This window comes from Acipenser ruthenus, chromosome 1, assembly GCF_902713425.1.
Source record: "Acipenser ruthenus chromosome 1, fAciRut3.2 maternal haplotype, whole genome shotgun sequence".
In the NCBI taxonomy this organism is placed as follows: domain Eukaryota; kingdom Metazoa; phylum Chordata; class Actinopteri; order Acipenseriformes; family Acipenseridae; genus Acipenser; species Acipenser ruthenus.
Window position 1 is genome coordinate 60894426 of NC_081189.1, and position 25222 is coordinate 60919647.

Genomic DNA, 25222 nt, shown 5'->3' on the forward strand with positions numbered 1-25222 from the left:
ATTACCTAATTAGGGAATGACCACATCTGTGATTGTTGGCAGAGACAGATTTAACCACATCCCTGCCAACCTTATTCCCACACACTCACTATTTACATTAAGGGCTTTCACACTGCCACAGGAGCAAAGTGTCAAACTTACCGAGACCACCATTTCAAGTGATCTCGGTTTACTTGGTTTGATGCACATCCTGGTGTGATTACTTGGTTCTTGGAGGTTTCACATATCACTCCAAGCGAACCACACTTCAATCAGCATTAAAGGGTCAAATGAACTAACGTGTGAAAGTGCCTACAGAATATAATGGTGTACCAGCTGTAAAGCTACTGTCTGAATGTGAGTGTGTATCATTTATATGGCCAGAGATTAAAACGATCACCCGGAAAGCAGAAAGTCACTTGACCGCAGTATGGCAGTCACCTTCGGTTACATTAGATTTTGCCCAAGGAGTTTCTATTACTCTGAAAATATGAAGTTGCAAGGTCAAATGGTTTATCAGTTTCAGCGTATTTGCAAATTCATACAATCTCTCCACATAGAGATGCTTAATCAAATGTGCCACATCTAACTTTTCTTAATTTCTGCAAGGCTGTTACTCTGACACAAGAAATCTAAAGAATGCCTTATAAATGGAATTGTACATTTTTCTCTCTCCTAATAGTGCCTTTTGGTGTAACCAAATGCTCCTCTGCTCAGTATAAAAGTAAACCATCAACAATGTAATTTTCCCAGCTACTGTATTTTTCCTGCCAGATTTACAGGTGCAGTAATAAAAATCCAAGGGAACCCGAATGTTTCATAACAATCTTTTACAAATAATAATCAGAAACACAGTTTATACAGATAGCAGCTTGGCAAAAGGAAGTTATTTGTCAAATTAAACTCCAAAGCACATATAATATGTTATATTTTCTATAGTTGGACTCATTATTTGCATTGTAACAGACTCTGTATATATCTGTAAGATTATCTGTAGGATTCTAGCCTTATGTACTGTATGCAATATAGCATGAGCATACCTCCCAACGATAAAATATGCTTCAGTAAAAGCTTTACAAATTGGTTAGCTACAGACAGAATTGTACATACATTGGGCATTATTCTACAAATGTTAATTATTGTCATGCAGCTGTTTCTGGTGATTATCAGTCACTTGAATGGTCAGGCTCCAGTAAGATACAGTATAATTCATTTTAAAAAATTGGACCTGGGAGTACTCTTCACTTCTCAAGGATTCTGCTTGTCTTTATAAAGCCTGTTCTGTAGCGTTTGGGTAAAAAGTCCTTTGCCAGTTGTGCAGCTGTCTTTGTGACTTAGAAAGAGCATTACAGTACTTGCTCCTTAGCAACCCCTGTTTTCTGATTGTTACAGGTGTTGTTTTTCTTCTTTATAGACAGTTCTTACTTTTATCTGACTCTATTACTGTGTTCTTTAGTTTTCATGTGTGATTGGGCACCTAAATGGGCAAGTTCATCGATTTTATATCTGCAAAAAAGATAGAATACCGTGCAGGTGTTAGAAACCATTAAGAATGAATTCAAAGACACAATGAGCAATCTGGACCTGCTGACTACACCAGTTTGAATACAGTGAAAGGCTTCACTTCTGATTTATGGGGTGCAAGGTAGGCTCAAACAAGTGCGATCAGACTTTTACACTGTGAAGTGATTTTCTTACCATGTCTTGCCCCAGGATTTTATGCTTGAGCTACCGTCAGGTGTCAGACAACAAATTTGAAGAGCGGCCTCATTATCATTTTTACCCAAGTGATTTTGAAGACCGTGCAAAGAGCAAAAGCTGTTGCAGGGAATACTCAACACACAATAAACAAGTGTGTGAGGGATACAACTGGGAGATAAGTTGAAACAATCTATTTCTTTTTCATTTTAATTTAAGTCAATTGTATGACGGAAAGGTTGACTATAGCATACATGTTTAAAATAACACTTCACTCCAATATATTTCTGATACAACACACACATGCTTATTGCAGATACATTGTGAATCCTCAGTACATGCATAATACATCAAACATATTTAATTTTACACATTCAAATCATGACACACATTTTTCCCCTGGTGGTTTTCTGGAAAAGTTGCTGCTAGGATAGCTAATTGAATACTACAACACTTTATGAAATAATTAAAATAATAATAATAAAAAAGACATATTTTTCTTTTTTTTCTGTTTAGATTGTTGTTTTCACAACTTTATCCAGCAGATCTTGTAACTGGCATCATATTGCAGTAGGGTTTATAGCATTTATTTATCATTGTGTCAGTATCGGACACAAATTCTCCACACTATTTTTTACATTGAATTTCACAAAAAATGTGTTGGCCTTCAATTAAGATAGTTGGCACAGTCTTAATCAGTTTCAAGGGCAGCAGTGTGGAGTAGTGGTTAGGGCTCTGGACTCTTGACCGGAGGGTTGTGGGTTCAATCCCAGTTAGGGGACACTGCTGTTGTACCCTTGAGCAAGGTACTTTACCTAGATTGCTCCAGTAAAAACCCAACTGTATAAATGGGTAATTGTATGTAAAAATAATGTGATATCTTGTTACAATTGTAAGTCGCCCTGGATAAGGGCGTCTGCTAAGAAATAAATAATAATAATAATAATAATAATGATAATAACACATAGTTGCTGTTTAAAAGCAGCTCAGTCCTTTACTACTATTTGAAAAACTGGCACATGTCCAATTCGTGTCAGATTAAAAATGCGCAGACATTACAAAAATCATCATTAAGGTATTAAAATATAACTATTAACAAAATAAGCAACACAAAAAACTGCCAACATAACCTGATGTTTATCTTGCATGTCTGCAATAGAGCTTTTGATACAGCCCTGCCCTGCAGGCTAGTGGTGTTATATGTACATTCAGCACAAGGCTCTCTGTGTGACGACCCAGCTTGATTTACTTAGTGCGGTTCTGCAAATGATAGCTTCAAACAAAAACTTTTTTATGATATTATCAGTCAGTCTCTATTTCTTATATAGCACCTTGTGATTAACCGCCTCAAAGTGCTTTACAGATAAAAATAATAATAATCTACAAAGCAATTTAAAGAAGTAGTAAAAGATAATATGATAAAATACAGCTTTAAATTACATACATACATTTCTTACTTTAAAAAGCAATGACAAAAATAAGTAGTATAAAAAAGAAAAAGTATAAAAAAGGATGATGCATTTTCCCTTTTAAAATACATATGCAAAATTTATAAAAATGTGTTTTTACTCTTGCTTTAAAAGCAGCAAGAGATGCTACCTCTATTACAAATTGTGGCAGATCATTCCACAATTTTAGGGCTCTAAAGCTGAACGGTCAGCCATCTGTATCCATGTACTACTGAGGGACATATGGGGTCAGCAAATCTTTTAGATAAAGTGAGCAAGGCAATTTAAAGCTTTATTAGAAGCATGACCTTAATGTCCATCCTAAACCATACAGGAAGCCAATGTAAGGCTGCTAACACAGGGGTAAAGTGTGCTTCTTTGTTCTGATTAACACTGTGGCAGCAGCATTTTGCACAAGTTATACACAACCTTATATTTCTCCAATGAAAAAAAAAGACACTAATTACATTCCTAATCTGAAAGATCTAATTTCAGCCTTTGACTCAAAGGAGAAACTACCTAATTTAAAATCAGATGGATTTATATTATTTGGTTGATTCTGTGATCCCAAATGCATCATCGCTGTTTTAACTGAGTTTAATTTAACAAAGTTTTTGGACATTGACTGCTTAATCTCCGCAAGACAGGTAGAACATTAGAATGGTCTGAAAATGTTAGATCAGTAATTTTTAGTAGATTCTAAATATTTAAACTACGAGTGATATCTTAAGGATGAGTAACGAGTAAACCCAATTGACTCCAGCAGCAACCCAAAAGCTCTAGCAAGGGGATTATTTTTTTTTTTTTGGTCGCTTACCAGCATAATTCTATCATGCTTAACAGCCATTGTAGGTACAAATTCACCAATTTCAGACAGGAAAAGGGAATTGGGTCTAGGTGGCTGATAAATAACTGTAATGTAGAGGGGTAATGGGTTACAAACCAGCAAAAGATAGTATTTCAAACGAAGAATAACCTTCAGTGGTATCATGATTAACAAACTCTTTACCAAAGATATTATGCTTATACTTCATACCTGTGTGAAATAATTAATTCCAAACTGATTAATTTTATTAAGGGGGCTGTGTGGTCCAGTGGTTAAAGACAAGGGCGTGTAACCAGGAGGTCCCTGGTTCAAATCGCACCTCAGCCACTGACTCATTGTGTGACCCTGAGCAAGTCACTTAACCTCCTCGTGCTCCGTCTTTCGGGTGAGGCGTAATTGTAAGTGACTCTGCAGCTGATGCATAGTTCGCACACCCTAGTCTCTGTAAGTCGCCTTGGATAAAGGCGTCTGCTAAATAAATAATAATAATAATAAATAATAATATTATAAGCACAGCTTGGAAAAATAAGAACTTCAGATTGGTTAAACAGCATCACATGACCAAGCTGGGAAAATAGTGTATACACACGCCCTGCATACTAATGAGCTGTTTCACACTGTATAAATCAATATGCACAACATTATAAAATCCCAAAATCACAAAATCCCCCCCCCCCATTTTCTTCAACATATTTGGAGGTGAAACTGCAGAGAACTGGTACAGCACTTTCCCAAAAAGTGCTACAGAAACTATCAACAGTAGACACGTAAGATTAAATGCGTCACAGCTAAATTAAATACAGTAGAAAAATAAAAATGAAAAAAATGACAACACAGGCTCTTAATGTACTTCGACTGGCTAAGAGAAACAAATACATACATTCATTTCAGTGAAATAAGTCCAGAAAACTTAACAGCATTCTGATTTGAAGCTCTTTTACGGACACCTCGTCGGATTAGTATGCAAGGTCTGGTTTGATCTTAACCTGGCACGCTTCATTTGCAGTTGTCTGCATCCCTAGGACGTGCGTCTGTTTGTTTTATTTTTTGATCATGTAGGTAATACAGCTGCATTGTGTGAGGTGCAAGTTTCGTAATGTTGGCGGGTTCTTAATTACTGTATTGTAATACCCGCTGTAGAGAACTGAAACATGGGCTTGGACTCTTCTTCATTCGGAGTGGACTGAAGGACTGAACACTATACTGAGTTGCGCCCCTTTCATGTGACCTCCTGTGTACAGTTGTGTGTTTTGCGGAAATCCATTTCAGGCTTTCTTGCTGACTGCTTCACAAGCACAAGCAGGTGATTGAAAGACGTCAGTGGTTGCTGTCAGAAATAAATGGCAGAGAAGTTTAGCCGACCTATAATGGAAATAATTAATGCTTATGTTATTATTGATATACCACAGAAAACACGTGCAGTAAGCAGTATATCACATTAAGGGGACGTCCGTTTCTATTGATTTGCTGGCCCTTTCTGCCCTTTACCAGCAGTGCACATGCTTTTGAGTTTGCACATTGCCTTCTATTTTTTAGCGTTCATCAAAATTGGGCCCACTGGCCTAATACTCGGTACAGAGATGCAATTTGTGATTATCAAGCGTGATCATGTGTATTGTACAAGACAGAAACCCTTTCCTTCCAGTTCTTTCTAAAGCTGTCACCAGTGTCAATGTCTCATATTACAGAAAACAATATTCCCGAAAAACGTGTCATGCCCAATGCAAATAGTGTTTTAAATACAGTAAAACGTATGCCTGCGATTTGTCTTGGTGTTCTCTTTACTTGGGCTTTAACAAACAAAGACACCAAATCCAAATGCTTGATAGTGTTTGTCCCTTTAAGGTTGTGCAATATGCAGCCAACTGGAATGTTATAGTGCAAGTATAGCCTAATTGTGCTTGCATAACCCATACTTCTAAAATTGACCTTTCTGTGTTAACTGACAAGTTAATGTTCAGTCATCTATTCCCAGTAATACTGCAGTATTATAGGTCCTTATATCATGAGTGGTTAATTGTTCTATGCCATAATGTCTTTCTACATTTTGCAAGAAGGTTGACGAAATCAGGCTAATTTGGCCACTGGTTATATAAACTGTAATCCTCTCTCTGACAAGCTGTCCGATTTTATCCTCCCATTCTTTTATCCCTGGTGTGATAACCCTGTTCTTAATGTCCGCCCTGAGTGCTTCTCAATTCTGGAGAGAACATAAAAACCATGTGGTATAAAATACAATAAGTGATTGCCCTTCCCCATATGTCAGCCACTTCCTGAACACAGCTAGAAATCAAAGGTGTGTTTGTGTGTATTTTATTCACCATGCTTATAATGCTGTTATATAACCACAAATCTTTTGGGGGAAAACTGAGTCGTATCTTTTTGTAACTTGTCCCCTTACTGCAATTTTTGGATATAGCTGCCCCCCGATGCATTCCAGACACTTTTTGTCATTCCTGCAATGAGTTTATTGTATTACACATACTGACCCCGCTATCGGTTTTTAATACCAAGCAGTATACAATAGGCTACTAACTGCCTCCGCTCAAGAAAAAGCAGATCAAGTTCAAAGTCTGCAACACGCTTAAATTTCACGAAAGCCACCCAGTTAGCACACAGGCCCACCCAAATATGCGCCTATGTGAATGCCAAGTTTAAGTCCATTTATAATTTATTTATTTAAGGCGGGAGCTCAAGTTTAGGACAAATATGCTGTTAAAACAATTGCAGGCTTTAACCAATCAAATCAAAGTAGTCCTTGTGATGGAATGTTTGGGTGGGATCTTCAGATCACACAACGAATCATGTGCAAGCTGCATTTGATTGACAGCTTGTGAGGCAGTTGGCGCAGATCTGTTAAGTCCCAGATGTTTCCACATTCCAACTTTTTATTTTAATTGTGAAATTTAAGCAAACTTGCAGTCTAATTAGTAGTAGTGCAGCGGTCAACATGGCAAAGAAAATGAGTCAATTTAATTTTTTTTAAAATACAATGGACCTTTCTTCCTCCGAATCTGCAAATTCTTAATCTACTTCAGCAGTGGAAATGGCAACATGTGAAAATAAATGTGGAACCAGTCCAGTTACAACTACCGCTTCGTCAAAGATAAGGGAATTCCAAGCTGGCCTACTGAGTTATCCAATATCGATGAACCACTGACTCAACTGAAACTCTAGTCTTTTCCGTCTTCTGATCTGCGATAAAAATCGCAGCTTTGCATCACATTGGTATGCAAAACATCAATGACTGGAATATAGCACATCTGAAAATGCAGTTTTTGTAAAATGTGTTGGCATTTTGGGGACTCTTGCACTGAAGACCCCTTCAGTCAGAGTGGCTTTAGTGATTGGAAGCATATGCACCAGGCCTGCTCCAAATATCGAGCAAAGCACATGCAATCATGCACTGTCTAAATATGACAACCATAAACAGTGTCAGTTATCAGATCGTGGAAATATTCTGAAGCAGTTAAACAAGGATTTAATAAACATCCACTTAATAGATATGTGAGCATATTAAAGTTGTGCTTGATATTGTGCTGTTCTGCGTAAAATAACACATTTATTTACATGGACAAAGAGAAAGCCAGGAAGCTTAAACAAAGGGGACTTTCTTGAACTTTTCAAACTAATCAGTAAATATGATAAGAGAATTCAAATTCGACCTGAAAAGCTTCCTAAAAATGCCACAATGATGAGCCCAGATATACACAACGACCTTTTAGAAGCTGCAGCTTCATTACTTCTGCACAAGATGAAGCAAGAATGACACAAAACCCCTAACACTTACTATTCAATACTTGGTTATGAAAGTCAAGATGTATCAAAACGGGAGCTTGTTGCAGTTTGTGTTCGATGCGTGCAACATGCTGCAGTTAAAGAGCGAGCGGTGGGATTTGTGGATACAGCTGACATCACAGCGAGTGGAATTTTGGTTTGAAAGAGATCTGTGCGATTCTCTGGAGTATGACTCTCTATAATTGCAATATTCAACACCAAGCCCTGACGCCTTATCCTGTAAGGTGGAGCGTAGATGAGAGGATACTAACAAGGCAATGGTAAGTCATTTATTAGCTTTCGTTTTATTTAATAATTGCTGATGTAATATTACTGGTTTGGTGATGCTGCCTGTTTGGCTTTTTAAAGTACATTCACTTCAAACATTTAAAATGTATTTATAGGGGAAATATTTGATGTATTCAGGGTTTTAATTGATTTAAATATTTATATAGACAGGGACTGCACTAAGGGGGGGAGGGGGGGAGCTTTTGCCTAATTGGACCCCGAGTGGTCAGTGGTTACCACGGATGTTCCGTCATAAGTCACGTTTAAGCCATATCCACAGTAGATGCGAGCGAATAATGTAGAAGTCACTTCAGTCAAATGGGAGTATCCACACCATCAGCGAGCCTGTCTTTGAGAATTTCGTGTCGCTAAAATAGAACCTGGTTAAGAAGGTTAAGACCCTAGATGCACGTCAAACACATGGCTCAAAACAAGTCACGCCTCAAAATAATTTAATCATGGACGACGAAAAGTTAATTTGTGGTGCAGCAGTATCCATTATTATATGATTGCAAATTGAATGACTACAAAGACATCCAGAAGAAAGACAATGCCTGGGTGGCTTGCAGGTGGTGCATTTAGCAGCACCGAGAGATTTTCTTTCTGATTTATGCAAGTTGCATAAAAATATGTTTATTAATATGCAAAAATAAACCAGACCATACATGCAGTCTACATATACAGAATTTTTTATTTATTTATTTTTTAAATTTAATCGTTGCCAATTAGTTTTTATTATTTTCTCCCCAATTTGAAATGCCCAATTATTTTTAGGCTCAGCTCACCGCTCCCACCCCTGCGCTGACTCGGGAGGGGCAAAGATAAACACACGCTGTCCTCCGAAGCGTGTGCCGTCAGCCGCCCGCTTCTTTACACTCTGCAGACTCACCGTGCAGCCGCCTCAGAGCTACAGCGTCGGAGGACAACGCAGCTTACAGGCAAGCCTGCTGGCGCCTGGCCAGACTACAGGGGTCGCTGGTGTGCGGTGAGCCGAGGACACCCTGGCCGACCTAACCCTCCCTCCCCCCGGACGACGCTCGGCCAATTGAGTGCCGCCCCCTGGGAGCTCCCGTCCACGGTCGGCTGTGGAATAGCCTGGACTCGAACCGGCGACGTCCAGGCTACAGAGCGCATCCTGCACTCTAGCGAGTGCTTTTACTGGATGCGCCACTCGGGAGCGCAACATATACAGAATTTAAATGAAAAATGTGCACTTTTGCTTGAACATGTGACCTAATTTTAAGCTATAGCTTTTTTTTTGGTTTGTTTGTTTATTTGTTTGAATATTTTGTTCACTAAATTGTTCTTTGGCACAAATCTGTGACAAGAAGGTCTTTACATACGCATAAAATGAAGTTTTGTGGAGATTCACCAAACAAACCAAAATATTATCGTAGAGTAGTGGTTAGGGCTCTGGACTCTTGACCAGAGGGTTGTGGGTTCAATCCCAGGTGGGGGACACTGCTACTGTACCCTTGAGCAAGGTACTTTACCTAGATTGCGCCTGTAAAAAAACAACTGTATAAATGGGTAATTGTATGTAAAAAGAATGTGTAAAAAATAGTGTAATGTAAAAAAAAAAAAAAAAAAATAACAATTGTAAGTCGCCCTGGATAAGGGCGTCTGCTAATAAATAAATAATAATAATAATAATAATACTATTCTAGACATTAAAAAAACAAAACCAGCAATATAAAGCATTTTCACTGGACTGTTTTAAAAGGAAAAACTAAATAAAAGTAAATAATGCAAGGTAAGTGGTGACCTGAACATAACATAGATTTTAATAATAATATTAATAATTAAGATGGTGATTATGTAGTGCTTAACAACAATAATAATAATAATAATAATAATAATAATAATAATAATAATAATAATGTTGCACTTTTAAAAGTTAATAAACAAAAAGGATCAAAGAAGGAATTTGTAAAGAAACACAATTGAAATTGCAGTAAGTTGTATATATAAATGTATAACAATAAAATAGTTTTGTTGAAAATATCAGTTCAACGATACTACTATTGTCCAGCTGTCTGCTGACAGCTGGAGATGTACCAGGCTTCAAATCACACTACTACGACTGATACCACAAAAAAAATAAAATACTATGACTACAACTGTACAATTACTACTAATAATAATAATGATAACAATAACACTGTTGGATATATAGGGATGTTCAATAGCTCTGATCTATAGATTTTACAAGTCCAACCTTTATTTTACAACAGAGTTGCCGGAGGTCAGGGTGGTAACAAGACCTGTTTTGTAATGGGACAGCCCATCTCTAGTATGTCCAATAGGCATGCATGGGTGGGGTCATGTATTTATTTCCAGTTTTGTTAATTGTTTCCAAGTCGCGTCTGGGGTGGACTGACATTCGACGACTTCTCCTTACTCTCTGATTTTAGTATGAAGTATTGCGGTAAACTGCTCAGATTTAACTGTATGTCTGTTAAACAGTGTTGTGCATTTGAGAAGAGTTTTGGAATCGGTTCTGAACCGGGGATCTGTCATTGGAACAGAGTATTAAGATTCCAGTTCCAAAACTATTTCGAAAAACATGTCCGTATGTCAATGTTTGCGCGGGAGGTAGGGAGGGGGGTAAATAATAATGGGAGTGCAATACCCTATCTTTAATGTACAGTACCTTGCTGTCATGATTATAGTCTCTAGTATAAAAGTCACTATACAAGACTGGTGGGGACAAGGGTCCAAGTTCAGCATTTGCATCCAGATTTACATCCTAATAATTTGCAACTAAACACACCCCAAAAATTAAAGAACCATTATTAGTCCTTTAGCATCCCACAATCCACTACATAAGAAAGGGTTAACTGATCCAAAGAAACTTCTTTGATCACCTAGGACAGCGTTCTTCAATTGGCGGCCAGCGAGAGCCTTATGTCTGATGTCAGCTGCAGTGCTGCCAGCTGGATGTGTTTTCCGCAAAATTGGGCTGTTTTGCCGGAGAAAATGATGCTAGACGGGTTGTCTATTTTTGTGCATTTTTTGCAAAACACTGCGGTGTTGTTTGTTTGTTTGTTTGTTTGTTTGTTTGTTTGTTTTTAACATGAAATCTCTGCCATGATTGGCGAAGCATGATTAACATAACATATCCAATCAGAATTGGAGTAAGAGCAACACACACACACACACACACACACACAGAGAGAGAAAGAGAATGCTAAAACGAGAGCGCAACATTTTAGTAAGTGACTAGTTTGTATTAATGTTAATACAATTATGAACAGTAGTGATTGTTATGAAGTGTGCCCTGCATTTATTCATTTTAAAATTATACCTTAATCGCTTATTAAAATGTTGCACCCTAATTTGCATGCAGTTTCTTTATTCTGCACACACCAAAACAAGTACATTAAACCAATATTACTACTGAATGGCTAGCAGGGATCACTCGAATTCTTAAAGGGGAAGGAAACGTCAGGGGAAAACAGAAAAAAAAACAGCAACCCTAAATAATAATAATAATAATAATAATAATAAAAAGGACATATTTAATATATTAGAAAGCAACTTGTTAACAGTTAATAAAACATTACCCCTTAAAATGTATCATGATTAAGAGTAACTCCCTTATAAATGGCTTATTTTCAAATAAAAAAATACAGAGCTTTTTATTCATGCTGATGTTTTTCATCTTTAAAACAGTGTTTTCCATTACATGAGAGTAGGTGTTAAAACTTCATGCTGATATTGGACTTGGCTCTCGCCAAGATAAGTACCAAATAAGACATAGCTTATTTTACTGTAAACTAATGTGATACATCTGCATTTCCTTCCATCTAATGATGTAGTTATCCTTCTGCTTGGTGTTGATGGCTGAAATGTAATTCTGGCTCCAGGGATCAGCCTATTTTGCTTCCCTGGCGCATCAGCGCACACAACAGCTGCAATGCTAGCTCCAGGGATCAACCACAATGCGGCCTCCCTAGCGCATCAGCATGACAACCGTCTGGACAGAGCAGAGTAGGGTACTTCTTTGGGGTCTTCAAGTGGGCACCTTCCATCCTTGGTGTTTTGTCGACTAGCCCACGACTCCTTAAGAGGGCTCGACAGTGATTCTGGTGTCCCAGCATCACCCCCCTTTGTCCCTGTGACGGTGGCTGGGTGGTGATGTCAGGTCAGAAGCAGGAACCAAACAAAACTGACACCAGCACTGCAGTTCAAAAAGAAAGACGCTGCGGCGCCGTTTATTTAAATACAAAAATAAAATAAAAAGTTTTAACAGAAAACACTGTGCTCGCAGAGCAAAATAAAAGTTCAAACAAAAACAAAATCTCGAACACAAACAACACGATCAGGCTGGGCAATAGCCTTCACTGATCCTTTGGTTTTTTACTTTTAAGTTTCGTTTCTCTCTCGCTCCTCTCACTCCTAACACCCCACCTTGAGTGCAGAGTGTTTCAGGCTTTTATGCAGGTGACCATCTCTCGATTAGCAACAATTACACCACTAATTAAACTCGGGAGATGGTCACGTTCTGCACGAGGTTTTTAAATTATTCCTGGCAGAGGACGAGCACCAATCTCGCCTCTGACAGAACACGTTTTAAAAATAAAAACAATAACAAAACCAGTGGCGCTTCGCCGTCATATAAATACATAAAATAAATCATAACAATACTACAACAAAACAAATGGGACACAGGGGCAGAGGGGGAGACCCCATTCTAAAAATAAATCAAACAAATCAATGTACAGGGCACCTCGCCCTGTTACAGTCCCCTACTCAGCTAAGCCCAGCTTACTTGCCTTCCTTTACATCGTTGCTTTCTTTCTACTGTGCTTGAGGTCCCCACCCAGAATCTTTTTGTCTCAACCAGAGTCAGTTGCTGCTCCTCTCTGCTGCTTCAGATGAGTTCTTCACTATGCGTCGCAACTCTTGACCACTGAATCTCTGAGAAACCGGGTTGTAGACTGTGCCACAAATCCTTGACAACCCACCTCCACTGGGTACACCTGGACTCTCCATCCTCCACGTCAGCAGCTAATTGAGCATACCGAAGCTTCTTCCTTTCATACGCCTCATCCACAGCATCCTCCCATTGTTAACTCTACCAGGTGAACAAGGCGTGGTGATCCAGAACACAAGACAATATCTAGTCGTGACAAGGTTAGTGGTGGCAATCTCAGGTGGGAAAATAAGCCGTTGTCCAGCATCTTCCAGTCTCTAGCAACCTCCAGTTGTCCTAGATGAGTTTTGGTTTTAATACCTTTTCTTGGAGGTTGCTCCCCTGGACGGAGGAATGTTGTTCTTTGTGTGTCATATATTGCTGGCATTGGTGGCAACCTGTAGGTCATGCTGCGCTTGTCTTCCAGTGCTAAGGCCAAACATTGCAGCACCTGGTCATGACGCCAAGTAAACCGTCCTTGGCTAAGACACACCTTACATCCTGTCAAAATGTGTCAATGTAGCTGGCTATGAAAAAAAAGAACACCAAGGATCCTCTCCTGCCCATAGATTAAGGTTCTGTGGTGATGGGAGAACATCATATGTTGACCTGATGAGGAAACTGATCCTGCTCTGTTCCATTGTCCAGCCGATCTTGCGTTGTTCTACTCTCTCCAATCTCGTGAATTCTCCCTGATTGGCCTGGAAAAGTGCCTTTACGCACCTTATCCTCTCCTCCTGCTTTTGCACCTCGTTGACTACCAGCTTCCTTTGTTGAGCTGGGGTTGCCTTGTGCCATGTAGGAAGAACTGAACTGAGACCAAGGCATCCTCTTCCATGCTGTACTTGCCCCATGATGTCACTGATACGAAGGGCAGCCTTTACATCTTCCACAGCTTCCCTTGCTGCCCACTTTCTTCCAGTAAAGTAAATGGCTAAGAATAAGTGTGTTTTTTTTTGTTTTTTTGTTTTTTTTAGGATGGCTAATTGCTAATCCAGATACTGCAGCGTCTCAATAAGATTCAAAAAACAACTAAACATTATTATTATTTATTATTATGTGTTTATTTAGCAGACACCTTTATCCAAGGCGACTTAGAGACTAGGGTGTGTGAACTATGCATCAGCTGCAGAGTCACTTACAACTACGTCTCACCCGAAAGACGGAGCACAAGGAGGTTAAGTGACTTGCTCAAGGTCACACAATGAGTCAGTGGCTGAGGTGGGATTTGAATCAGGGACCTCCTGGTTACAAGCCCTTTTCTTTAACCACTGGACCACACAGCCTCCTCGTATTAACAATGCTGCTCCACATTCTGCCTTGAATAAAATAACAAACTGCTTCCAAGTAACACCCGTGTTGGAGGTTAACGACAAAAAGAGAAGGGCAGAATAGAAATGAGCGTTTCTAGTGACAAATCACACCGCCATTTCCACAGTGGATTGCTTGTCCTGAGATCGTCAAATACATTAAGGGCTATTCACACTATAGCGTTTATTCGCTGTGTTTTTTACGCCCAACGTTTCACTGCTATTTTTGTATTCAGACTTGCTCATCAAATATCATAGGCAAGATGGGGGAACGTCTGATTATAGCGGTTGTCCTGTCTGTACTTTTAATTTTGTTTAAACAAAAACCAATAACATTTTTGAGATTATTTGTTATCAATAACACAATTTGAGATTATATAAATATATTCAGTATATTTTGGCTCTTGCACAAGACACTGGTACTCCCCTAGGTTTTCCCATTGCTCGTTATTATAGGGTGAATCCACATTCTTCTCTTTCTTTCTCTTCTTCGGAGCAATAACCATGCAGCAGCTTGCACCCGATCCATATTGCCTTTGTATTTTTCATCCAAAAAAAAAATAAAAAATCAAACCAGTATAGTGTTGTTTTTTTTCCCCCCCAGCGAATTTTGCATTTTTTTTCTCCGCGATTACGCTCAAGTATGAAAAGTAGTATTCAATTCCATAGGTTGAAAATAAACATTATAGTGTGAATATCTCTTTAATGTTATAGTGTGACTATATCTCTTTAATGACACAAAATATCTCTTTAATGACACAAAATGCACCAATCTCAAAGAAATCCAGCTGCACAGAACATAGTGCACAGCAGTGGTAAATTCAGTCCTGGGGTCCATGCTTTTTAATGTTGTTATTTTCTTCTATGGGTTCATTCAGGAAGAAGTAGGCAGGTTTTTGTAAAAGTAGTTGGCAGCCCTGGTCAGCTGTCCTTCATTACAAATACTAGTTGCAGATACGCACAGGTGAACGGTTGCTGCTATCTACAGGGCATTTGTAGCCCCTAACAAGCGATATTTATTGGCAACACACCATAATACAGGGAAAAAAGTTCACTGCACTTTATCTGGTAACCCTTCTTCCTTGTTTACAACTTGCTCTGTAAGCTACCCTCAATCAATAAAACATTATCTTTCCTTAAGGTTGCTGTGTAAATGCTTGCTGTTCACCGTAGTCCACTTCTGACATTAAAAATTATTCAAGTGTCTTTATGTGTGCCCTCACAAAATGGAGTATAGAACCCTCCATTTTTTAACCCCCCCCCCCCCCCACCCTCCAGTATAGACCCCTCAATTTTTTAATCCCCATCCTCCCCCCCGCCCATTTATGGAAAGTCTGGCTCTGCCACTGATTGATGAGCTTTCATTACTTAAGTTGCATGCTTGTTGCGCAGTAAAATTAGATGTCCATTTTAATTTAATGGTTTTAATAAAATTATAATTAGTAGCATGTAGTTTAATACCATTAAAGTGATAAATATATTTGCTTTGTATTTGTATTATCAAATGACAATCAGAAATCATATCATTCTAAGTGCACCCCCCCCCCCCCCCCCCCTCCCTCCAATACACACATCATGAACACCCTGTGGCCTCCCAAAATTTGAGCATTGCCTTATCTCGCCCTCCAGTGAATGTAATTGAATACCCCCTGACCCAGGAATAGAGAGTATCTGCTTGTAAACATCATAAGTGAGTTAGTTCAGCAATGTGCATAAATTCAGTACAGTTAATTCTAGAAATGGCCAGTGTGTTTCATTGCTGAATACTGATTGACCATTGCAATACATTTTTATAACTTGTAATATTTTTGGAAGTTCAAACACAATGTCCGCCGAAGGATTTGTTCGGGAGCTGAAGTTGTTACATTTCTTTTTATTCATATTTTGGTAACCTTTCCTAAAATGCCAGGACATCAGTTGTAAATACTATGGTATTGGCAGAAAACTGTTGCACAAAAATACATTTGTTTATTCTGTCACATTGCATAAATTTGTATACGGTTGCATTGATTATATACTGTTCCACTACCTGCAGCTCTCGTTTTATTCAGTAAAGCCTGTATATTTCAAAATTCTTAAAATGTTAGTGGTGTCTTCTGCTTCCATCTTGGCTGTGCTCTACAACATACATGGGGGTATGGAACTATGTGCGACATGTGTGCTCCTGTCTTTGTTGCACGTTCCCGGCAGATGTGCCAAATTTAAAAAACAAATCGGGTAACACGCTTTGATGCATTTTGTGCAACCTAAATTATATGTAAATGGTTGTGTGTTAAAACCTCCTACTGTGGTCATATGTGCGTATGTTACAGGAGCTAGTTTGGCATATTTGGTTAATTGGGGACCCAATTGGAGGAGAAGCCTCAAGGTGGAGCAAGGTAACCGGTGATGTACCACAGGGATCAGTGTTAGGTCCTCTGCTCTTCCTAGTCTACATTAATGACTTAGATTTTGGTATAGTAAGCAAAATTGTTAAATTTGCAGACAACACAAAAATAGGAGGAGTGGCAAACACTGTTGCAGCAGCAAAGGTCATTCAAAATGATCTAGACAGTAAACAGAACTGGGCAGACGCATGGCAAATGGCATTTAATACAGAAAAGTGTAAGGTACTACATGCAGGCAATAAAAATGTACATTATAAATACTATATGGGAGATACTGAAATTGAAGAAGGAACTACGAAAAAGATCTAGGAGTTTATGTTGACTCAGAAATGTCTTTATCTAGACAATGTGGGGAAGCTAGAAAAAAGACCAACAAAATGCTCGGATATATAGTGAAACGTGTTGAATTTAAATCAAGTGAAGTAATGTTAAAACTTTACAATGCATTAGTAAGACCTCATCTAGAATATTGTGTTCAGTTCTGGTCACCTTGCTACAAAAAGGATATTGCTGCTCTAGAAAGAGTGCAAAGAAGAGCAACCAGAATTATCCCAGGTTTAAAAGGCATGTCATATACAGGCTCAAAAAATTGAATTTATTCAGTCTTGAACAAAGAAGACTATGCGGCGATCTGATTCAAGCATTCAAAATTGACAATGTTGACCCAGGGGAACCAGGGGACTTTTTTGACCTGAAAAAAGAAACAAGGACCAGGGGTCACAAGGACCAGGGGTTAATCATATCCTGATGTAACTATCACTATTATCTGCCTTGAGACTTCTCCTCCCTGCGTCCGCCACCCGTCCGCTCCAGCTCATCCAGAACTCTGCTGCCCGCCTGGTGTTCTCTCTGCCTCGCTTCGCCCACGCTACTCCACTACTCCGCTCGCTCCACTGGCTCCCGATCACCGCTCGCATCCAGTTCAAGACTCTTGTACTAGCCTACAGATGCCTTGACCAGACTGCACCCAGCTACCTCCAGACCCTCATCTCTCCCTACACCCCCACTCGACCTCTCCGCTCCGCCTGCACTAGAAGACTAGCTCTACCTCCGCTACGCTCCCCTGCCTCCAGAGCCCGCTCCTTCTCCACCCTTGCTCCGCAGTGGTGGAATGACCTTCCTACAGATGTCAGGACTGCCCAGTCCCTGACCACATTCCGGCGCCTCCTCAAGACTCACCTCTTCAAAGAGCACCTGTAGAACACCTCTGTTTGTATCCTGGGACACTATCACCCTTCATGTAAATGTGCTTTATTTTGCTCTTATCTGCCCCCTATTTTACTGCATTTAATCCTGTACTTTAGAATACTGTAATCTGCCAAGTGTTTAACCTGTAGTACTTTGTATTTAATCACATCCTGATGTAACTATCACTATTTAATCATATCCTGATGTAACTATCACTATTATCTGCTGTATTATTGAATTGTGGTTTGTCACACTTGTACTTTGCTTGAACAAAAGTTATTGTATTTCTTGCTCTTATTGTATTACTTGTATTGTAACACTTGAAATGTATTTGCTTACGATTGTAAGTCGCCCTGGATAAGGGCGTCTGCTAAGAAATAAAATAATAATAATAATAAAGAAAATAGGAGGCACTTTTTTTACACAGAAAATTGTGGGAGTCTGGAACGAACTCCCCAATAATGTTGTTAAAGCTGACACCCTGGGATCCTTCAAGAAGCTGCTTGATGAGATTCTGGGATCAATAAGCTACTAACGACCAAACAAGCAAGATGGGCAGAATGGCCTCCTCTCGTTTGTAAACTTTCTTATGTTCTTCTTATGTTCTAAAATTAACAACTACAAAATCTAGGACCAGGAACCAGTTGTTCAAGATGTCAACTCAACATGACTGATCTCTACTACTATTTTACTGTACCCATGTGTGAGGCATTTTAATGTATAAAATTAAGAATGTTATTAATGATATTCTGTACATATTCTGATATGGTGCCATGCTAGGCTTTTCTTAGGGTGGCAAGTTGCCTAGCACCAGCCCTGGCCATTCTCCTTACATTATTCCTAAGGCTGTTAAGTTTTAAATGATAAATGCAATTTAATCTTGCATTGTTTTTCACATTGTTTAAAAAAAGTGTATTGATGTATAGTTTCTATGTATTGTAAACCACTAATTGAATACTGTCTGTGAAAATCAAGATACATTTTTGAATAAATAATTAAAAATGTAATGTATAAATACATACTCACGTCTACTTGTTCATTGAAAATGAGTATGATAGTTTAAATGGTGAACAAATGTAGAAGGTTCAAACATTTAATCTGTTAAACAGATGTACTATAGTTTAGTAAATATTAGCAAATTATATAATATATTCAATAAATAATCTATAAATTATAAGTGAACTACCATTTAAGTAAGTATTTGACAGTTCTTTTGCTAACTAATTTTAAGTTGCAGCTTTACGCTGTGCATGTGATAGTTCATGGTGAGCTTGTGGTAAAATATGGAGAGCAATTATTGGACTTGTCACTCAGAAGACTGAAGAATATGAGGGTAATTGAACTCATTAACTCTCATTATTAAAGTCCAGCTAAAATTGCTGGCAAATCACTTTAGGGCTATTGCACATTTATTTATTTATTTATTTATTTATTTATTTATTTATTTATTTATGTCCCACTCATCTTCCTAGAAGATACTACTCTGAGTCTAAATTTGACAACACAAATTAAATAAAACAAAATAAATAAATAGGCATTACTGATTTGGGAGATGGACAGCTGTAAAATTTAGAGACTTATTGTGGTTAGATGATTAGAATTCACTTTAAGTAATCAATCAGAAATTTACATTTTAATGAAACCCACATTGTGTTTGTGCTATGTAAGTTTAGTTATACTTAACTGAAAATGAAGGCCAGGTTTATTACATACAAGATTGTTTGCTTCATGACGCAAAAGTCAAGTGCCTGAGACATTGACAAATCCTTTTCTCCAGTTAGGCCAATAGTCAGACAGCTTTTTGACAGACTGCAAGAACAATATTGAAAGTAACCTGCAACCATTCAAAGCGCCTATAAGCCAATGAGGACATTTGTGTTGTGAAACCAATTTGTGATAGTAAGTGAAAAGTGATATATCCATTATTAGAAGTGACTTAAAGGGTACATCAGCACTACATAAAAAATAAAATAAACTATCCCACCTTGCTGTTCCGAATGTATTTGGTCATTGTATAATAATCCATATGCGCCCAAACATCTGCATAATGCCACGCTGCTATGTCCAAAATCACTGTTTTAGAGCATCTCTTCTGAGCCAAAAAACATGAGTTCCGCATGTACCCTCACATGTACTCTGAAAGTACCGGCGCATGCCCAATGAAGCGTTGTATAAGCTATATTACTTCCACGTGGAAACACACTAGTCTGTGTGACAAACATCGTCTGTCTAATTTTCCATAAGGAAGGAACTTGGACCTGCTTTCGTTTTGTGTAGTAGACATCTTTCACATTGTACATGTTTCCTTCGCTAGTTGTATTTTGATGTATTATTATGATTAATGTTGCATTCAATAAAAAAAATAAAAAACGCCTGTGCTGTGTAAATGGTTGCGGGGAAAAAGAAAACCCAAGACGAAGTTGTTCTCATTTCCAACTAATGAAGAGACCAACCCACAATTATAGAAGCACTGTGGGATTTCAGTATATATCCCCAAAGTCTTAGATATAGCTCCAGCTGATTCTGAGTGTTTGCAGAATGGACACGTTTCAAATAAACTACCTAATGAGATTCAGAAACAATGTATTTCCTTTCGGTATGAGGTCTTTGAGGATGATCCGACCTAAAAAAATAAATACTGCATTTTTTCATCCTTCGTATTTGGTTTTAAGAACATAAGAACATAAGAACGTTTACAAACGAGATGAGGCCATTCGGCCCACCTTGCTCGTTTGGTCGTTAGTAGCTTATTGATCCCAGAATCTCATCAAGCAGCTTCTTGAAGGATCCCAGGGTGTCAGCTTCAACAACATTACTGGGGAGTTGGTTCCAGACTCCCACAATTCTCTGTGTAAAAAAGTGCCTCCTATTTTCTGTTCTGAATGCCCCTTTATCTAATCTCCATTTGTGACCCCTGGTCCTTGTTTCTTTTTTTCAGGTAAAAAAAAGTCCCCTGGGTCAACATTGTCTATACCTTTTAGGATTTTGAATGCTTGAATCAGATCACCGCGTACTCTTCTTTGTTCAAGACTGAATAGATTCAATTATTTTAGCCTGTCTGCATACGACATGCCTTTTAAACCCGGGATAATTCTGGTTTCTCTTCTTTGCACTCTTTCTAGAGCAGCAACATCCTTTTTGTAACGAGGTGACCAGAACTAAACATAGTATTCTAGATGAGGTCTTACTAATGCATTGTAGAGTTTTAACATTACTTCCCTTGATTTAAATTCAACACTTCTCACAATATATCCGAGCATCTTGTTAGCCTTTTTTTATAGCTACCCCACATTGTCTAGATGAAGACATTTCTGAGTCAACATTAACTCCTAGGTCTTTTTTCAATTTCAGTATCTCCCATATGATATTTATAATGCACATTTTTATTGCCTGTGTGCAGTACCTTACACTTTTCTCTATTAAATGTAATTTGCCATGTGTCTGCCCAGTTCTGAATGCTGTCTAGATCATTTTGAATGATCTTTGCTGCTGCAACAGTGTTTGCCACTCCTGCTATTTTTGTGTTGTCTGCAAATTTAACAAGTTTGCTTACTATACCAGAATCTAAGCCATTAATGTAGATTAGGAATAGCGGAGGACCTAATACTGATCCCTGTGGTACACCACTGCTTGCCTCACTCCATTTTGAGGTTTCTCCTCTAATCTGTACTTTCTGTTTTCTACATGTTAACCTCTCCCTAATCCATGTGCATGCATTTCCTTGAATCCCTACTGCGTTCAGTTAGATAATTAATTAATCTTTTATGCGGGACTTTGTCAAAAGCTTTCTGGAAATCTAAATAAACCATGTCATATGCTTTGCATTTATACATTGTCGATGTTGCATCCTCAAAAAAATCAAGCAGGTTAGTTACAATCTCCCTTTCCTAAAACCAAACTGACCGTCTCCCAGGATACTGTTATCATATAGGTAATTTTCCATTTTGGATCTTATAGTTTCCATAAATTTCATTTGCATTTCCTGACACAACACATGCACAATTGTCTACAAACCATTGAGTGGGAAAGTCGAATTCGGCCACAAATTCCATCTCCCTATCAGTTTCTGAACAATCTGATGTTGAAATATTGTCTGGCATTATTTCGGACGTTCCATGTGTAGAGTCACACTGTGTTGCTGAGGACAATTTTAATTTAAATTGTTAATCGCAGTTTAAATTAAAATTGTCCTCAGCAACACAGTGTGACTGTATAAGTGGTTCTTTCCCCCACAACCACTTATACAGCATTTTTATGCGTAAAAAACTGTGTTCAGATGTAGTGAAGTTAACATAGGAAAACACAGACTTTAAATTAGAGGTATGCTTTTACAATGCCAGACTACATACTGTAGGAAGTTATTACTGAAACAAAATATTAAATTTTCTCAGAGTGTGAAGCAGAGGGGTAACTTGAGAGTAGCGAGGCTGGGAGAAATTTGAGTGAGCTGAAGTGGGCGGATAGCCGAAGAACGGAGACCAGCAAGGAGACAGTTACAGTTGTACAATCTGGAAAGTATAAGAGCTTGGACCAGGAGTTGGGTGGAATATGTTGTGAGAAAAGGGCGGATTCGGTAGATGTTGCTAAGATAGAAGCGGCAAGTTCATGTCAGATGTGTTGAGAGAAGGAAAGGGAGTGGTCGAGAGTAACATCTAGGTTTTTAGCAGGAGAGGGAGAGTGATAGTCAAGGGATACTGAGATGGAGAGGTGAGGAGGGAGAGGAAGTAGGATCGCTAAACAGTGTGGGATTGTATTAAATATACACTCCACCTTTTACCTCTAATCACATTTTGCAGGCTATTACAACTTTACTAAAAAGCCAATATGTTTAATGTCTGAATTTCCAGTTATTTTTTAAGATGGCCTTCTTTACTTAACATTTGTTGTCGGCGATTTGGATAGAAAGAGGTACTAGGGGAAGTGTTGAAAGATACTTTGCAAACATACAGTAGTAAAAATACTGTTTAACACTGTCTCTTAGATGCCCAGTGCATTTATACTGTGTTTTTAGTATTATTAGTTTTATTTGGCAGATGCCTTTATCCAAGACGACAGGTGTTACAGTGCAAAAACACTATTAAAATAGTGTATTTTACAGTAAGTGCAAATACTATTAGAATACAATATGAGGTGAGGAGTAAGGAGTAAGACAATTTGTATCTACAGAGACATAATAGTAGTGCAATACTGCATCAGCTGAGTACCCAGTTACATGGTGCTTATGTCAGTGCATAGTAGGAGGGGTAGATCAAGGGATCTACAAGTGCAGTCTAAACAGGTGGATCTTGAGGAGCCGGCAGAAGGCAGTGAGAGACGGAAGCTGGTTCCACCACAGAGGGGCTAGGGAAGAGAAGCAGGCATGGGATAATGGAAAGTGGAAGGAAGGCACGACCAGTCGGCCAGTAGAGGAGGAGTGGAGATTTTTTAAATGTATTTGACTGTGCCTCTGGTTAAGGTCCTGTAAATTGTCAATCACTAAACTTTTTTTTATTTATTTTATTTATTTTTTACCATTCATTTATGTGCAATTACAAAAGTCAACAGCATAGATAGCATCTACAATGTTTTTGTGTTTCTTTCTTTTTTTTTTTTGATAGCCATGATACATTTGTTTGACCCTCATCTTTTTTGCAATATTTGTATTGTATTCTGTTCTGTGATGCTACTGATCAAGTTCGATCAAAGGTATTGTATAAGAGAATTGTTTGTCAATCATTGTGCAAAGTTGCCACTGGCATACATTCAAAGGGTGTTATAAAACACTTCATGCTAAATGTGTTGGTGATCTTGGCATTGACTCCCAGTCTACTTAGGCTGCATTCTCTCAAAGTTCCTCTGGCACAGTGTTTTTACCTCTGGCCATATAAATGATGGGTATCTATTTTACTTAATTTTTTAAAAACATTTTATTGGGGGATGCTTTGTGCTTAAGTCTCCCCCTGACTCCCACCAAAAAATCTAGTTATAATATAGTGGAATCCAACTATCCTTAAAAAGCACATAGCGTCATATTTGCTTTTTAGTACCCACGGTCTTCGTGCTATATCATTTAATTGCACATTTCACTGCATACCAAAGTACTAAGGATATTCTTTGGAGGAGGTTGTTGCACTATGCAGTAGATAAGATGGCAGCACCAGTGCTGCTGTATAAGCTCTATAAAGCTGATTGATTTTAGTTTAGCCCTGGGGATAGACCAAGATTGATTGAACCTTAATTTTGCCTGGCTTTTTGTTCTGGTCTGCATTATTATTGACTAAGGCCTAATTCCATATCAGTCAGTCCTGGCTTTTAAAGGCCTAGTTCACCCTAGAGAAATAATGTGTGATCAACATTTGAAAAGACGTCCTTGTCATTAAGTTTATTTACAATCAACATGTGTTGGTCCTGAATTATATCGGTATTGTTAATAGGGCATTAGTGAAAACTAATTCAAGTGGCTCCTTTAATGGTGGTCTGGAAATGTTTTTTTTTTTTTTATTGCCCAAAAAGCTATTTGAAAAAGACTGTCAGATGTCAGAACATTAAAACAAACTTGAAATTATATTTTTTGTGATCTACTTCGAGTTCTATACAGTCAAGTTCGTTCTGATGGTCCACCCCATAAGTAGTTATTTTTAAAAGTTTAAAATTGTTACAGAAAATGTAGTTCCCTTCTACTAAACCCAATCTTATGATGCCTCATAAGATAGTATTCAAAATGTTTCCTCAAATGAATGAGTAGTGGATTTTTCACTAAATCTGACTGAATTATAAACAGGGAAAATAAACGTAAAAAAATATGAAAATACTTGTAAGACGGAATATATATATATATATATATATATATATATATATATATATATATATATATATATATATATATATATATATATATATATTTGTATGCTGCGTGCTTTAAGAGGATAGGGGTTTGACAGGCTGTTTTTATACATTTTTGTTTTGCAGTTTTGATTCTGATTTGTTTTCTTTTTCTTTACCTCATGACAGAACATGCTGGCTGAGAAGGTGGAACAGCTGATGGAATGGAGCTCCAGACGCTCAGTCATCCGCTTGAACGGAGACAAATTCAGAAGATTTGTAAAGGCGCCACCCCGCAACTACTCCATAATTGTGATGTTCACTGCACTGCAGCCTCAGAGGCAGTGCTCTGTTTGCAGGTACAAAGGCAAAATGTGCACAGGTTTTTATAGGATAGACGTATGTGTACAACTGAAAGAATGTTAAAGGCTAACAGTAACTGTTATTATTATATTCAAACATTGGAGTTACATTATCGTAATTGGCACATTGTATCTAATATATACAATACATTTTGAGATCATATTTTCCCTCTGTCTTTTGCACAATAACATGCTGCTTGGGTATTTATGGTTTATTGTATGGCTTTTTAATATCCCGTT

At 38.2% G+C, this 25222-nt stretch overlaps 1 protein-coding gene across 4 annotated transcripts in view; it reads left to right on the plus strand.

The window, feature by feature from the left end:
• The window catches only part of LOC117420989 (tumor suppressor candidate 3-like), a 109605-nt gene that overhangs the window by 21765 nt on the left and 62618 nt on the right, over nt 1-25222 (plus strand). For all 4 annotated transcript variants that reach the window (XM_059026900.1, XM_034034817.3, XM_059026911.1 and 1 more), the window contains exon 2: nt 24810-24979. In XM_059026900.1, coding sequence (XP_058882883.1) covers nt 24810-24979 — 170 coding nt within the window. The remainder of the gene's footprint in view (nt 1-24809; nt 24980-25222) is intronic.